This window comes from Thamnophis elegans, chromosome 9 (assembly GCF_009769535.1).
Source record: "Thamnophis elegans isolate rThaEle1 chromosome 9, rThaEle1.pri, whole genome shotgun sequence".
In the NCBI taxonomy this organism is placed as follows: Eukaryota; Metazoa; Chordata; class Lepidosauria; order Squamata; family Colubridae; genus Thamnophis; species Thamnophis elegans.
This window is the reverse complement of record NC_045549.1, coordinates 32,210,829-32,227,739: the sequence shown is the minus strand read 5'-3', so window position 1 is coordinate 32,227,739 and position 16,911 is coordinate 32,210,829. Positions and strand designations below refer to the sequence as shown.

At 42.6% G+C, this 16,911-nt stretch overlaps 1 protein-coding gene across 4 annotated transcripts in view; it reads right to left on the bottom strand.

Moving 5' to 3' along the window:
• TBC1D9 (TBC1 domain family member 9) overlaps positions 1 to 16,911 on the bottom strand; it is a 52,105-nt gene that overhangs the window by 20,458 nt on the left and 14,736 nt on the right. For all 4 annotated transcript variants that reach the window (XM_032223998.1, XM_032223999.1, XM_032224001.1 and 1 more), the window contains 6 exons: positions 16,682 to 16,792; positions 5,973 to 6,091; positions 4,927 to 5,155; positions 3,747 to 4,008; positions 3,248 to 3,455; positions 1,799 to 2,005 (listed from right to left, as the gene is read on the bottom strand). In XM_032223998.1, coding sequence (XP_032079889.1) covers positions 1,799 to 2,005; positions 3,248 to 3,455; positions 3,747 to 4,008; positions 4,927 to 5,155; positions 5,973 to 6,091; positions 16,682 to 16,792 — 1,136 coding nt within the window. The remainder of the gene's footprint in view (positions 1 to 1,798; positions 2,006 to 3,247; positions 3,456 to 3,746; positions 4,009 to 4,926; positions 5,156 to 5,972; positions 6,092 to 16,681; positions 16,793 to 16,911) is intronic.

Genomic DNA, 16,911 nt, shown 5'->3' with positions numbered 1-16,911 from the left:
AATACATAGCTAAAATTTGATGAAAGCTGGAAATGTAAGTTTTCCATCTCATAACAATTAGATATCATTAAAATATTTTAAAATTATTTTGGAAGTCAATAGATACCATTCTGTGATGTTGTAGATGCTGCGTGCCACTAATTGCTATGAATGACTTACAAAAGTATTTAGAAGTGAGATCTAGCACAGGTTTCTTTGAATTCAGTGCTGAATTGATTTTAACCAAGCAAGTTACTTCATAGTTCCCTAACAAAATATGTGAACTACATAGTTATCAGTGACAACTGGAGGAAAGGAATCATGGTTCAACTTAGGCCACCAAATTGAAAACACTATTAGTGTGACATTTCCATGACAAGCTTGAACATTTTAAGACTAACAGAATTAAACGGTCTCCTGTTACATATTGTAAAAACTCTGCTTTAAGTACCCTTGTGCTCTGATCATTTTCCACTTCAAAGTAGACTTATGAAAAAGCTTCTAATCTGCCACCATGCTTTGTGAACTCTATTTAACACTGCATCACAAGCTAGGCAGATGCTTATGGTTCTGTTGAGACAGAAACAGAGGGCTATTGATGGCTTCCTGACTGAGAGTATTTATAACTTTCAGCTACTGATAAATCAGCTACATGCAGAAAGAGCCAGACATCCCCAAACAAATCATTCAGGTAATTAAGAAAACACAAACATTTTAAATCGTTAAAGATTAATTCTGTTTCAAATTCATTTTTAATGCACACAAAATAGCTTTTAGAAATATTATGTTATATACACATTCGACCAATGTATTTCTTTGAAATTTTACTGCCTTGCATTTTATTTGCAATCTGGTAAACATTCAAAACTCAACGGTTGGCATTTTGTGGATTCAGACAAGATAATAGCTTATGAATTTGAATTTTTTTCTTTAGATTTAATCTTAAAACAGTCGAGCCGAGGTGGCGCGGTGGTTAAATGCAGCACTGCAGGCTACTTCAGCTGACTGCAATTCTGCAGTTCGGCTGTTCAAATCTCACCGGCTCAAGGTTGACTCAGCCTTCCATCCTTCCGAGGTGGGTAAAATGAGGACCCGGATTGTTGTTGGGGGCAATATGCTGACTCTGTAAACCGCTTAGAGAGGGCTGAAAGCCCTATGAAACGGTATATAAGTCTAACTGCTATTGCTATTGCTATTGCTATTTTTAAACAGAAGCAATATGTACTATGGAATAATGGTTCTAAGGCTGAGATTAAATATGAAAGATTCTCTACTCTCTACTAAATTGGATTGGATGTACAGACTGATTTAAAATCCTTTAAGCAAAACCAAATATTATGATTTGGTATTTATAGTTATGTACCTTAGTATTTAACTAGCTCATGTTAAGACAAAGCCAACTTAACTTATAAAAAATGGTAAATCATTAGGGCAAGTACACAGAGGTAATTTGATGTAGTTATTAAAGACACCAAAGTAAAAACCCATGGAGACCATGAGTTCTATTCCTGTCTTTGTCACAAAACATCCAGTTGAATGACTCTCCACCTCTCTCTCTTTCTCTCTCTCCCCCCACCTCTCTCTCTCTCAGCCTTATGAAGAAGGCAATGATAAAACATTTCCAAAAAATGTTTCCAAGAAAACAATAGGGACTAGAAACAGAGGGAAAATAGGCAATCACCAGAAAACAATATCAACCTGAAGGCCTAGAACAAAACAAAAGAATGGAATAGTGCAAATCAAGATTTAGTGATTAACCCATCTTACCTGGGTTAATAATTATATAATCAATTTAAACTTAAAGTGACTATCTACTCACCTCATCATCTGAACTGTTGTAACTTCCAGAAATCTCTCTTTCAGAATAAATTTTGGAAGTAGTTTTCTGGAGGAAATCAGAAATTCTCTGCACTAGAAAGTCTCTGTCTTTCAAATTGGCAAAGAGGAATGTCATTCGGTTTTTAGTGCTGATTGATAATGGACTAGGTAAAACGCTTGAGCTATCCGCCTTTTCAACAATCGTCACCTAATGATACACATGGAAATAGAAGGACCAAAATAAAGTCTAAATAAATTGATACAGTGGAAGAGGTAGTTCTCCATCAACTGCATCTTTAATTTGGTCACAGACCAGCATAATAGCAGTTTTGAAATTCTGAAAAAAGCTATAAAGTTGTTATGAGTGATCAGGGATTATAGAAGCTAATTCTAGAAACCCAGGCAGCATTATAAACTTTCAGCATACTTGTTTTAGTATTGCATAAGGAAAGATTAAATAATCCAAATATGTAATATTTTGTCATCTCCATAGTCATCCTATTTTACACTTTGTATTTTGCATTATTTAGTAGTTTTTAGATGTATTTTAAATTTAAATATTAATAATTCATAATTGCTAATTATTGATAAAATAGTATGTCTAAAATACAGAGACCTTCTGTAATATATAATATGTCTGTAAATGAATCCATAAACATGAATTCAGTATTCAAATTCTTCTTAAAAAAGAGTCACAGCTATTGCAAGAAATATGACAACTTGTTGGTCCAAGCTAGACCTTGCTGATGGTAAATTATAATTTCCTGATCACAGAGAAAATTAAAATTTGCGACACTTGGGTAATGCCATATGGTGGTAATAAGTGGGGTAACAATATATGGATTACTGACTGAACAGTGAGCAGCCATGTGTACAAGTAATATATGACCTACAACCATAATAGAGCCTGTCAATTATGGTTGCAAGTGGCGACAACTGTTAAGTGAGACAGCCTTGCTTAAAACCCCACACACTCTGCTCTCTCTGATGACACTGTTAAACAAACATGTGAGTCATTAATCGTGCATGGGCTACCGCATAGATGGGGTAGGCCCAATGGTGGGATTCAGCCAGTTCGCACTACTTCGGGAGAACCAGTTAGTAACTTTCTGAGCAGTTTGGTAAACTGGCTGCTCGAAGAAATCATTAGGGCAGAGAACCAGTTGTTAAATTATTTGAATCCCACCACTGGATAGGCCCTGAGAGATCCACCATAAGAGACGCACACAAGCAGCAAGAAGCTTTACGAAGCCAAAAACAGACCAGTAGGGGAGAAGAGACCAGCTGGATTAGGGCCTAGCACCACATTCTAATGCCATAGAAGATTCCAAACAAGCCTTCAGGTATCACTGATGAAGCCATGCTCATGGGCTGGGGCCCTGCCTTGATCAGCTATCTTGAATGTTCATAGTAATCACAATATAATAAAACCAGCATGTTTTGTACTGACCTCCCAAAGTGGGATGATGAGGCTGCAGAGATTTTCTTCTTTGCTATTGAAACAGATGTAATTTGTAGACACAAACATTTGACCCAAAATGTGCATTTTATTAAATGGGGTCCACAGAGTACAATCTGTATGTCCATCTAGTTTTTCATCCTTTGGAAGCCGGAACAAAGCACGGTACCTTTCACTTTTTGCCCTGGCATCCAGATCCCTAAAAAACAGCATTTCAGATTTCAATGGCAATATTCCAATTACATGCACATATCTCATATAGTTCTTGCTTTTATATTAAAAATAAACAACAAAGTATATTGTTTATGGAACTATTTTACATATATAAAGTAACATTTATATTAACAGGGCTTAAAACAAACGTATAAAATTGCTTTAACATGTTTATTAGACTTTTTATAGTAGTGGTAGTGGGCTGAAACATAATGATAAACCAGCAGGCAAGTTGCTTACTTTGCGCTGTACTATAGCAACTGATTCCAAATCCTACCGTTTTAAGGCAGATACTTTTTTAGGAGATTTCTTCTTAAGTCTGGGGAGTGACTTGTCCTGCTCAAAGCCTTCATTGTCCAAAAGTTGCCTCATAGCTATGTTAGCAAGTTGTTCCATTAGTTTAAATGTTTCACTGATATTGAGAAACACAGAAAAGAAATGCTGACTGGATCTTGTGCTAATTTTAATCACATCAGGTAACAGCAGAGTTGCATTCTTCTCAAGCTGGGTGATATCTACCCATCGGATGACAAGTTTAGCTATTAAAGAAAAATATGACTTTAGCAGAAACAGTAACAATTCAATAGTTCCAAATTCAAGATAACATCTAAAACTTTTATAAACTACTTGCATATGTAACTAAATACAGATTTATGGTACAGTCCTTTGAAAGTTTGCTCAAATGTTAGTCTCAGTACTTTCAACTGATTGAGTCACTAGTACTATGCAGTTAACTGTTGAAAGGATTTGTCTACTATCTGTATGAGTGTCTGATAAATCTATATATTTACCACACTATCTGACTAGTTAGACTGTTTTACAGATAAAAACCTATCCCTAGAGAATCAAATCATTTTATAATTGTACACTAAACCAAAAAAGCTTAACAAAAAAACAACCAAGATACAAACATCAAATTACTTAAGCACTTATTAGTTCATACAGTATAAATTTTAAATAAAAATTCACTAGTCTTAAATAGAGCTAAATCAATTCGGGCGGTGAAAATACAGGTATTTATCCTGGTGACAGAATATCAGTGACAAAATTCAAAGCTATAAGCCTCTTAAAAATGTTAACATGAATAAAAAAGGATTCATACATGCATGTCCATGAATTATGTGCAGTTACTTTGACCTAAAATCATTCGGAAATAATGTTGTAAGCTAAGTATGAATTAACTCTTTTGCTTCAGCATGTTATATATACTGTATGCTGCTCCTTCTGTATGACATATTGTATATGGTAATATTAATCACTGAAGAACATGTTCAGTAAAATAACACAGTGTAGTTTCTAGTTTATTAAACCACCTTTCCTTATGCTTGTTATTCTAATACTTATTTTCTTACCTCCAATTCCTGAACATGAGAATAAGGACAACATTAAATCATACATACCATACATTTGTATAAATGAACCTGTTAATAATTCAATAAGAAGACATTCATTCCTACCTTCTCGACCCATGAGAAAAGAATAGAAACATAGATGGTTAATGCTGAGATATATCCAGCCCTGACGTGGGACTTTCCCTTTCCAATAACTGCAGGAATAGTAATTCACAAGTTTCTCCTCCTCTGGCATCCCAAACAATTTATGGAACTTCACTGTTGCTTCCTTAAATTTAGCCGTGTCATCATCTTCCCGAATACCATTGATTTTGTTGTACTCTGCGATGATACCCTGAAGTAGATCATACAGAACCTCTTGGAATTCTCAAAGCAACTATACTCTTTACGTTTCACTTCTAGTATTTAAATTACGATCCCTATCATAATGTACACATACTGATTCACTAATTTAGAAATAAAAGAATTCAAGAAAAATCTTAAATAATTATAATTATAACTGCACAATTTCATATTATGTTTCAGGAAACAAATAAACAAATGCCGCAGCTTTATGAGATTGTCTACAAAAATAGAATAGCTTGATAAGATATAACAATGATGCAAGGTGTTTGTTATGGTCACTATTAAAAATATTCTGGAGGTAAGCTAATGCTATTCATAGGCATGTGAGTGCCATCCAGCTCAAGAGCCTCACATTATTAATCCTTCACATAATAAATTTTTGGATGAAAAATTACAAATCCACGTGTTTCTCATAACTTGTTAGGCTCTGCTAAACAAGACTGGATTCATTCTTCTACATAAAAACAGCCAAACTGCATGGCAAATCTGCTTTTGAAAAATGACAGTCAAACTCTATAAGTTATGTGTGGATGTATGTGTGAGCGAATGTGACAGTATGACTCCATCAACATTTTAGAAATTGTGGTGGAACTGGCATGTGTTTCAAATACCAGTTTGAACCTCTTCCTATGGATATCATTTAATACTGGCATTGATGATTACTCTGATCGTGCAAACAGTATTATACTGTTTATTAGAATCATATTTTTTAGAAATGCACACACAAGAAAATCAGATATAAAGTACAATTATATACTAGCTTTTCCTAGTCACATATATGTTAAACAGAGCAAAATATACAATACCTGTATTTTTCCTCTGACAAAAGTGTTTATATCATTTTCATTTTCAAAGATAGAAAGCGTTTGTAGTAAATTCTGTTCAAGCCATTCCCAATGCTCAGTTATTTCTTTTCTTGAGCAACCTAAGGAAGGGACAGGAGGTATTTGTAAAATTATTCCATTATGAAGAACACATGCACAAAAAGTTTTAGTACAATTATTATTAATGATTATCAAACAGTTTTAAATGCTGCCTTCTGATGTAGCACTGGCCTGGAAAAGTCATCGTCTTCTTTTTTCCTTCTCATCTCACTGAGGTTCACTTCTCATTTTAAAGAAGCCAGTTTTTGATTAAACTAAAAACCAAGGATCCATGCCTTGCTTGATAAAGTTGGCTGAGGAATTCTGAGAGTTGAAGCCCACAAGTCTTAAAGTTGCCAAGGTTGGAGATCCTTGATAATATATGGCATGGCTCAGGCAGGCACCTCCATAATTCACTGAACAAAGAGGAAGAACGTCAAAAAAGACCGTTGGCTTACCTGAACGGTCGTTCTCGGGGCACTGCGAAGAGAGCCCAAATGCTGGGTTAACACAGCCTATCTGCCCTTGGACTGAGTGATGTTTTTCTTGACCACGCCTCCCTTTGCCTGCACATGCTCAATTCGAAAACGAAGGAACCATCCTGTAATCAATTACAGTCAATACAGCCACATCGTTCAATACTAACACCCGGGTGGGTTTGGGCTCTCTTCGCAGTGCCCTGAGAACGACCGTTCAGGTAAGCCAACGGTCTTTCTCCAGTGCACTGCTCAGAGAGCCCAAATGCTGGGACATGCCCAAGCTATTGAGTCCCAGGGTGGGGAAGCGCCGAAGCCTCTGGCATTTCAGCCACTCTTTATAATACTCTTCTGCCAAAGGAGGCTTCGGCTGAGGCAAAGGTGTCAATCTTATAGTTTCTAATAAAGGCCGTGGGGGAAGCCCAGGTGGCCGCTCTACAAATGTCTAGGATAGAGGCCTGGGTTGCCCAGGCTGCAGACGTTGCAGCACTCCTGGTGGAGTGAGCGGTGATTCGTCTCGGAGCCGTCTTGCCCTGGTGCTCATATGCCAGTTTGATGCAAGCACGTAGCCAATGTCCCACAGTGTGAGAGGAGACCTTGCGGCCCAGGGACGCAGGGAGGAAGGAGACAAAGAAAGCCTCTGACCGGCGGTAGTCCTTTGTTCTCTTTACATACGTGCGCACGGCCCGTCTCACGTCCAGCTTGTGCCACTCACGCTCCTTAGGGTGAGAAGGCTGGGGACAGAAGTTGGGCAAAATAAGTTCTTGAGTCCTGTGAAACAGAGAGTTAATTTTCGGAGCAAATGACGGATCAAGTCTCAATATTACTCTGTCCGGGTGAACTACGCACAAATCCTCCCTGACAGAGAGCGCAGCAAGCTCGGCTACCCTGCGAGCGGATGTAATGGCCACCAGGAAAGCGGTTTTGATGGTGAGGTAGCGCAGACTGGTCTTTTTCAAAGGCTCAAATGGGGCTTTGGTCAGGGCCTTAAGCACAAATGGAAGATCCCATGACGGATACCGGTGAACAGTTGGAGGGCTGATGTTCGCTGCTCCCTTGAGAAAGCTCTTGATCTGGGGGAGCTGACTCAGCGAGCGAGAGGAGCCCTTTGCCAGGATGGTAGACAACTCTGCAACCTGGCGTCTGAGGGTGCTGACTGCAAGGCCCTTATCCAGACCCTCTTGCAAAAAGTCTAGGGTCTGAGGGATCGAGGCTGAGGAGGCCTCTATGTTCCTAGTCTTGCACCACCGTGAGAAGGCGGCCCAGGTGGCATCGTAGATTCTAGTCGTAGAAGGCTTCCTGGATGCTTGGATTGTTCGAATGACCTGGTCAGAGAATTTTTGCTTTCTCAGGAGCTCCCCTTCAAGTGCCAAACGGCTAGCTGCAGCCACTGGGGCTCCGGATGGGTGATGGCCCCCTGGCTGAGGGCAATCTTGTCCCGGGGGATTCTCCAAGGTCTTTGAACTGAGAGGCTGACCAGGTCTGCGTACCAGGGCCTTCTGGGCCAGAAGGGAGCCACCAGAACGAGGTCTGCCTTTTCGGTCAGGAGCTTGTTCACCACTTGAGGGATGAGCGGAAGTGGAGGGAAGGCATACAGAAGTCCCTGAGGCCACGCTGACCTCAGAGCATTTGTTCCCTCCGCCTGGGGCGAGTGGTAGCGACTGAAGAAGCGTGGGAGCTGTGTGTTGTTGTGTGTGGCAAACAGGTCTACCTGTGGCTTGCCGAACCTCCTCACGATCTGCTGGAACAGGTCCGGGTGCAGGCGCCACTCCGAGTGGTCGATGCGTTGGCGGCTCAGCCAGTCTGCTTCCCGGTTGCTTACGCCGGAGATGTGATCTGCACTGAGAGAAGCCAGATGACGTTCCGCCCACCTGCCCAGCGCTTCTGCCTCGAGCATGAGGGCCTTTGATCGAGTGCCCCCTTGCCGGTTTATGTGCGCTTTTGTCGCCACATTGTCTGTCATCAACAGTACATGAGCCCCTCTTACTAGAGATGCGAACTTTCTCAGCGCTAGGCGAGCTGCCCTCAGTTCCAGCCAATTGATGCTGTGGGCGGCCTCCCTCTGAGTCCATCGGCCTTGGGCTAGGTGGCCCTGACAGTGGGCGCCCCACCCCGGGAGGCTGGCATCCGTGGTGACAACTAGTCTCTCCGGCTCCTTGAACAGGCAGCCCTTCCTGACTGCCTTGGACCTCCACCATGCCAGAGACCGGATCACCTTTCGTGGGAGCCGAACCCGCCTGAGTGAGTTGCTGTTCCTGGCCCTCTGCACTGGCAGCAGAAACCACTGCAGCTCCCTGGCGTGAAGGCGAGCCCAGGGAACCACCCCCAGGCACGAGATCATTATCCCTAGGAGCTGGGACAGCTGAATGATGGGTACCGACCTGGCAAGGCTGCAGTGCTTCACTCTGCGTCTCAGGTTCGACAGCCGGTCTGGCGAAAGAAATACCTGGCAGGAGGTGGAGTTGATGACCGCACCCAGGTGCTGTATACAGGTGGATGGTCGGAACTGGCTCTTCTCCATGTTGACAGAGAAGCCATGGTACTGCAGGGTCTGCACAGTTAGAGAAACATCGCGGTGTGCCTGCTTGGTGGTGAGAGAGTGAATGATTATGTCGTCTAAATAACATTCCAGACGAACCGGATGGTTGCGGAGATGAGCCGCTAGCACTGCCAGAATTTTGGTGAATGTTCTGGGCGCAGATGATAGCCCGAAGGGAAGAGCCCTGTACTGGAATGCTTCTCTTCCGCGTAGAACCTCAGGAACCACCTGTGGGCCACATGGATGGGGACATGCAGGTAGGCCTCTTTGAGATCTATTGATGTCAATAGGTCCCCCTCCCTCACACAGCCCAGGATGGAGTGGAGTGACTGCATCTTGAACCTCTTGTAAGCCAGATGCTGATTTAGGCTCTTGAGGTCCAAGATGGCCCTCCACCCCCCTGAACTTTTGGGCACTAGGAAGAGGATCGAATAGAAGCCCCTCCCCTGCTGATCCCTGGGGACTGGCTCTATCGCCTCTATCTCTAGGAGATGGCAGATTTCTGCCCTCATGCGTTCCCTCTTTTCTGGGTTCCTGGGGGTAGGACAGCGGATAAACTTTCTTTGGGGAAAGGATAGGAAGTCCAGGAGAAGGCCCTTGCGAATGGTGTTGAGGACCCACTTGTCCGATGTTATCTCCTCCCACCTGTCGGCATACAGCCGTAGCCGACCCCCGATGGGGGGATCCCTGTGACCGTCACTTTCCCTTACGAAAGGGCCGGGATCCACCACTGTTGTTTCCTCCTCCTTGGAATGGTCTCCGAAAGGAAGACTGGGATTGGTTGGCACGAGCCCCGAAGGATCTGTCTTGGTGCCTATCCCCCCCTGCCTGAAAGGGCCTCTGATAGGAGGAAGGGTGAGAAGATTGCCCTGTTTCCTGGCTCCTGTAGGGTCTCTTACGAAAGGACCCCGCCCCTTTCCGGTCACCCCTTTTAAAGGTTGCCGGAAGGATCTTGCGTTTGTCCTTGGTTTCGGTGACAAACTTGTCCAGGGCCTCTCCAAACAGAAAGCCCCCTTTAAATGGGGCCGATGCCAGCTTCCATTTAGCCTTCATTTCGGCCTGCCAGTGCCTGAGCCATAGGAGGCGGCGGGAGGTGATATTGGAAGCTAGAGCTCTGGAAGAGAATTTTGCTGCTGTCAAGGTGGCATCCGCCGAATACTCGACAGCGGTAATAATCTTGGTTAGCTCATGGCGCCACCTAGATTTCCTGGGCGGGGGTCTGGACCTGAGTTGGTGCAGCCAGAATAGGGTGGCCCTAATAAAAAAGGAGGCAGAGGTGGATGCCTTGATGGCCCAGGCAGACGCCATGTGTGTTTTCTGACATGCCTTTTCTGACCTCTTATCTTCTGCCTTAAGTCCCTCTAGGAGCTCAGCTGGCAGGTTGGAATTGGAAGTCAGAGACACGACTGGGGCATCTACTTCTGGGAATTTGAGGATTTCCTCCATTTTATCTTCTACTGCATATAGAGTTCTATCCCCCCCACTGGGGTTGGTCAGGGTGCCTGGCTGTAGCCACTGGCGCTGTACCGCGTCCATAAATAGGTCTGGCACAGGAATAACCTCGGGAGTTTCTACTGTCTCTTTGAACAACCCATGCTTAAGATCCTTGGAAGTGGAAGCCTGAGAGGCCTCAGGTCTGGAAGTGGGGCCTAACTCTGTGGCCGTCATGGCTTTGTGCAAGATAGACTTGAATAATGACGGTTGAAACAGGCCAGAGAATTTTGGCTTGTCAGGGGTGGGGTTTTCGTCTTCGGAAAGGGCGAAAATCTCCCCTTCTTCCTGCTCAGAACTTGATAGCCCAGAGTGAGAGGGGCTTGAAGATGGGGAGGAGGATACAGGCTCCTTAGAGGTGGAGGCCCTAGGTTTGCATTTCTCCTTTGGGGCCTTGCCCTTGCGAGAGCCCTTGCGCTTAATGCCTTCAGCTATCCCTTGGGAGATGGCTAAGGAAATTACCTCCCTCATTTCATCAGAAAGAGCAGGACTTTTTCCCCTTTTTTTCTTTTGCTTACTGGGCCTGCGCAGGCTAGGCCTGCCTGAGCTGGATCCACCCTTCCCAAAGGGGGAATTCTGGACAGAATCTCGTTCCTCTCCGATGGAGGAGCTAGGGGAGTCGGGGTACCCCAAGATGCTTCAGGAGATGGATCCCTGGATGCATAGTTATCCCCAGACAAGAATTCACTGTCCCCGGGGGATTGGGCCTCACGATCAGGGGAAGCTGACTCCCTGCTGCGACGGTCTGGGCTAGGTTCTGGCTGAAGGGGCCTTGAAACCTCCCTGGGATCCACTGTGGCTCTTGGAGAAGACCTTTCAAGTGAGCCTTTGTGCCCCTTGCCTTTATTTACAGAGGGATCCAGCTTGCAGCGCTTGCTGGAGGGCCCCACCTGATCCCCTAAGGCCTCCCTGCATTCCTCAGCCATTTCAGGTCCCCACGAGGCCTGGAAGATAGCTGGAGTTGGGATGGGCAGGCGCTGGCCTTTGCAGTCCAAAAGCGCTGGCAGAATCTCCAGGAGGGAAGGGCCGCCTTGTGGTCGGATTTCCTTCCTCCCACCGCCCTCGGTTCCCCGAGACTTAGCTTATTTTCCGGAGGGAGAGACTAGCTGGCTTCCCAGTCTAGCCCCCAGCCTCCCCGCGGTGTTCTGCAGTCGTTGAGGGCTCGCTGAGGCTCCGTTGGCTGGCTGGGCTCTTCTTGCTGCCTTGTTCCTCGCACGCTCTGAGCTCTGCCGCTCTGCACAGTGAGTCGGAGCGATCCAAAATGGCGGGGGGTGCGCACGCAGCCGCTTCCCGCTCTTTCCAGCCCTGAAAGGCGCGCGAAGGCTCCAGCCGTCGCTGCTGTTGCCGGGCAAAATGGAGCAGGCGAGGGAATCCTAGCAATCCGGCTCACCTGCTTTAGAGCCTTCTCAGAGCCTTTGCTGGACTTTTCCTCCCCCTGGGACGCCCCTGTTCCAACAGGGAACTTGGTTTATCCCACTAATTGCTCCCTTGCTAGCCAGCCCCCGCTGTGCAAGCCTTTTCAACCCCCTGCAGTGCTTGCAATTAGCAACAGCAGGGAAACCCGGCAGCCCTTCTCTTAAAGCGACGGAAGCCTCACTGGAGGCAAATAGACAGACCTGATGTAGAAGCGTGATTTCCTCTATCTGAGAATTTAAACGTGGTCCAAATTGGGAAACTTTTTCCAGCCTTTCTGCTCTTAGACTGGAGCTCTCCCAAAAAAGTCCTAACTCGGGCGGACTGAGTTTTCGAATTGAGCATGTGCAGGCAAAGGGAGGCGTGGTCAAGAAAAACATCACTCAGTCCAAGGGCAGATAGGCTGTGTTAACCCAGCATTTGGGCTCTCTGAGCAGTGCACTGGAGAACAGATTTGCAAGATTCTATTATCATCAGCTTCTATCAACGAAACAGTGATGACTAAGACATATGAAAATTGTGACTTGGAATGTAAGTGGTAAGGAGCATGAATTTACAAATGAAATTAATAAATAAAAATAGGTACATTGTGTGTAAGTGAAACTAACGGTAAGGGAAATGATGTTATAGGCATGAATGGTGGTAATCAGCTCAGTGGATGAATCTGAAGGATTCATTTTTCTCACTCCTACATTTTAGCATCTACATGAAACAACTGGAAACGTCACCCAGTAGTTCAGAATGAGGTATCATCAATCTGCGGATGATATCCAGCTGTACAATGTCCAACCGTAGGCAGGACTGGAGATGCCATAGAAATTGTAACCCGTGTCTGAAGGTTATGGAGGCCTGACTGTGACCAAAGGGGCTAAAGTTGAATCACAAGAAGACAAATCTGCTCTTTCTTCAGAAACATCTGGTTCTCTGTTTCCATTTACACCCTAAATGAAATAGGGTTTTCACTGAAGAAACAGGTTTGTTACTTTTGAGCCCTCCTGAATTAACTAACTGCTGAATTTGCAGAATATTGGTCATCCTAGATCACTGAGGAATGCATAAATATGATAAACTTTATTTTATGTTTATGGACTGAAAGAAAGGATACAATAAAGTGAATATGCTTTACAAGGAAGGTTTTACAAAAATATGAAGGTGAAGGTTGGTTGGGTAAGTGGACAAAAACTATAATGATGGAAGGAAAGCAAACACAAGAAGCAATGGAATACACGCTGTGTGGTTCAGCACTGAACATGATGTAAGAAAAGGTATGTGATACCTGCATCTATACTTCAGGTATTTATTTATAAATGTAAAAGGCTTTCTTGTGTTGATGGCAATGATATTCTAACTGGAGAAAGTATTGTTTGTAAGGACAGAAAGATGTGGAGACAGATATAGACTGATGGTGGCATAAACTATAGATTCTGGTCACCATATTATAAAAAAGATGTCGAGACTCTGGAAAAAGCATAGAAGAATAACAAAGACGATTAGGAGGCTGGAGGCTAAACATATGAAGAATGGTTGCAGAAATTAGGTTTGTCTAGTGTGGTGAAAAGAAGGACTAGGGATGACATAATAGAAGTGTTCCAATATTTGAGGGGCTGCCACAAAAAAGAGGGGGTCAACCTATTTTCCAAAGAAAGAGAAGGCAGGACAAGAAACAATGGATGGAAACTAATTAAGGAGAGTGCCGATGTAGAACTAGGGAGAAATTTCCTGACAGTGAGAATAAGTAACCAGTGGGACTTTTGCCTTCAGAAATTATGGGTGCTCCATCACTGGAGGTTTTTAAGAAGAGATTGGACAGATATTTGTTTGACATGGTATAGGGTCTCCTGCTTGAGCAGGGGGTTGGATTAGAAGACCTCCGGGGTCCCTTCTAACTCTGTTATTCTATTCTATTTTTCTTACTTCATGGCTTCCATTTTTTGGCTTACTATTACTTACTCCTTTTCTCTATTCTTCCTAATGATACTTACCCAGAAACAGTATAGTATGTTGAGTATGTGTATTCATAGCTGAATTGAGCTCGCAATCAATAACAGTGTTTTGAAATGAATATGAATGCTGCAATACATATTCTATAAATCATTGAAAAGCCTATTAGAATTCTGTCAGAAAGGCACTGGTGGATGTAATGCGGAAATAAACTGTTTCCTAACCTCCTACAGAGCTTACAGAATATTGTTTCTGAAGTGCAAGCATAAGCTTATATCTGATCCTGGTCTGCTGATGAGGAATGACATCATTCTGTCTCTCTTCCAGAGAGGCTTCGCATTTCTTGGAACATGCTTCACTCTAAAAAGCCTGCATAATTGAACCAGAACAGCAGACCCTCTTATCTGATAAGTGCACTGGACTATGCTTGAAATTAATGTAAGAAAATATGTTAAGCACTGAAATCTGAGCTAGTCTGTCTCCAATTTCTATATGCTTGTATGCTCAAAGGTTCAAAATAACTCTTCCCTCACATCTGTAATATTTTAATGGGAAAGTCCTATAGTTTAGTAAATTATTAATTCCATGTTCACAACATAAATTATTTGAGGAATATATATAAAAATTGAAATCTGGATAAAATAACCACTGAATGCCCCATCTGCATGCAATAAACTTATCCCAAATTGTACATGAATGGGCCCTTAAATATGGAATCTTCTACTTACCGTATTTTTCTAAGATGCACCAAGTTTTTAAAGAGCCAATTTTTTAAAAAATTTTTTTGCACTCTGCAGATCTCCCCAAAATGGCCCGTTTTTGCAAAAACGGGCCTGTTTTTTTAAAAAGGGTATTAATAGCCTTTAGGAGGCTTGTAGAGTGCTCCTGTGGGTGGGGCCTGCCAAAAAGGAGCAAAAAACAGCCCGTTTTTCGCTCATTTCTGCCCTCCCCAGTCCCCAGGAGTACTCTGGAAGCCTCCTAAAGGCTATGCATGGCCATTTTGGTGAAGGGGGTGGAGTTTTGGGAGACAAAAAATGTTGTATTCAGTGTATAAGACGCACCCAGATTTTCAGCCTCTTTTCTGAGGGCAAAAGGTGCATCTTATACTCCGAAAAATACGGTATCGCCTATAGCATATCAGAACACCTAAGTAGGTATGATTAAATTCATAGTAGCAATTAAGCATTAAAAAAGAACTTATCAAAAGCCTGATATCCAGTCCAAAATGAATCTGACAGTTTAGAACTTCAGTTTCCAGAAAACTAGGGCTTACCCCTTATATTTATGAAGGAAACCAGAGATTTTTAATGATATACAGACAATGTTCCTCAAACCCATTCCCTGTCTCCATTCAATACTCAATATTCTCCTTTATCATGTTCAGTGTACACACAACCCATCTTTATACTAGTTCTAGCTTCACACTTTTCACAAAAGTCTCCCTTCATTTTATCCTTACAACAGCACTTATTTAATTTCCACAGCTGAAAATACAGCTGAACTTTGGTCTTTGTGGTCCTAGTCCAATACCTCACAACTATGTCCACTATTTGCTATCCAAAGGCAAGGCAAGTCAATCATACAGGACTTCTCATTCAGCAAAATAAGCATGGGAAGTCCTCCTGATTTGGTCGACCATATTTTACAAAGAATACATACGTATTCTCATTCAAGGAATTTCAACTCTATTGAAAGTAAAGGCCAGAATCCAGAATTACTAGGGAGGCACAGAGAAACCCTTCAACTACAGCAGCACCACAAATAGATCTGTAAGTCAACACTTCATCTTTGCATCTACCTGCAGAATTAGATGGAAAACTAGATTAAAAAAAAAAGTAAACAGAAAGTAAAAAATGTGCAAGTTGGCTAATTTTTATGGAAACCAAAACATAATACATCTACAAGGAACACATAACATAATAACAAAATTGAAAGGGAACTTGGAGGTCTTTTAGTTCAACTCACAGTTCAATCAGGAAACTTTATACCATTTCAAACAAATACTTCTTCAATCTCTCCTTTAAAATCTCCACTGTTGAAGCACCCACAACTTCTGGAGGCAAGCCGTTCCACTGATCAATTGTTCTTACGGTACACAAATTTCTCCTTAGGTCTAAGTTGGTTCTTTCCTTGACTAGTTTCCATCCATTGCTTCTTGTCCTGCCTGCAGGTTGCTTTGAAGAATGGGTGGATTCCCTCTTCTTTGTAGCAGTCCCTTAGATATTGTAACACTGCTACCATGTCACCCTACATACCAAATTCCTGGAACTGTTCTTCACATGTTTTAACCTCCAGTCCCCCAATTATATTTACCACTCTTCTCTGTACTATTTCTAGAGTCCAGAGTCAACATCTTTTTTGTATAACTGCAACCAAAACTGGATGCAATGTTCCAAATGTGGACTTACCAAAGCATTATAGAGTAGTACTAACACTTAATGTGATTTTGATTTATACTTCTATTAATAGAGCCTATGTTGACTTTTTCAGCAGCTGCAGCACACTGCTGAGTCATATTTAAGTGATTGGAGTCCACTAGGACTCCAATATCCCTCTCACAATTACTACTATTGAGCCAGGTGCTACCTATACTATAGCTGTGAATTTCATTTTTCTTGCTAAATATAGAACTTTGCTTTCCTTACCATTGAATTTCATTTTGTTAGACAGGGTCCAGTGTTTAGTATAAAATAACCATTATAAAGGAAAACTGATACATTGTAACTGTATTATTTGCATCCAATAATCTTTGGTCAAAAAACCAATACCTTGAAAACCATTCACATACTTACCACAAGCAATAGTCCAGTATATCATAGAATCTGGTGCTTGATACAGAATACGATATGGTGCTACCCTTGCACTTGAATCTAACATAACATCAAGAGTTCCCACAAGAAGTCCTGAGGGGAAAAAGAATTATGCAAATATTACCTGTTGTCTACTAAAAAGTGTGTGCCACATTAAAACATACTCTAGCTGTGGAAAGAATTAAATAGCAGAGACAAAGATATATTTAAAA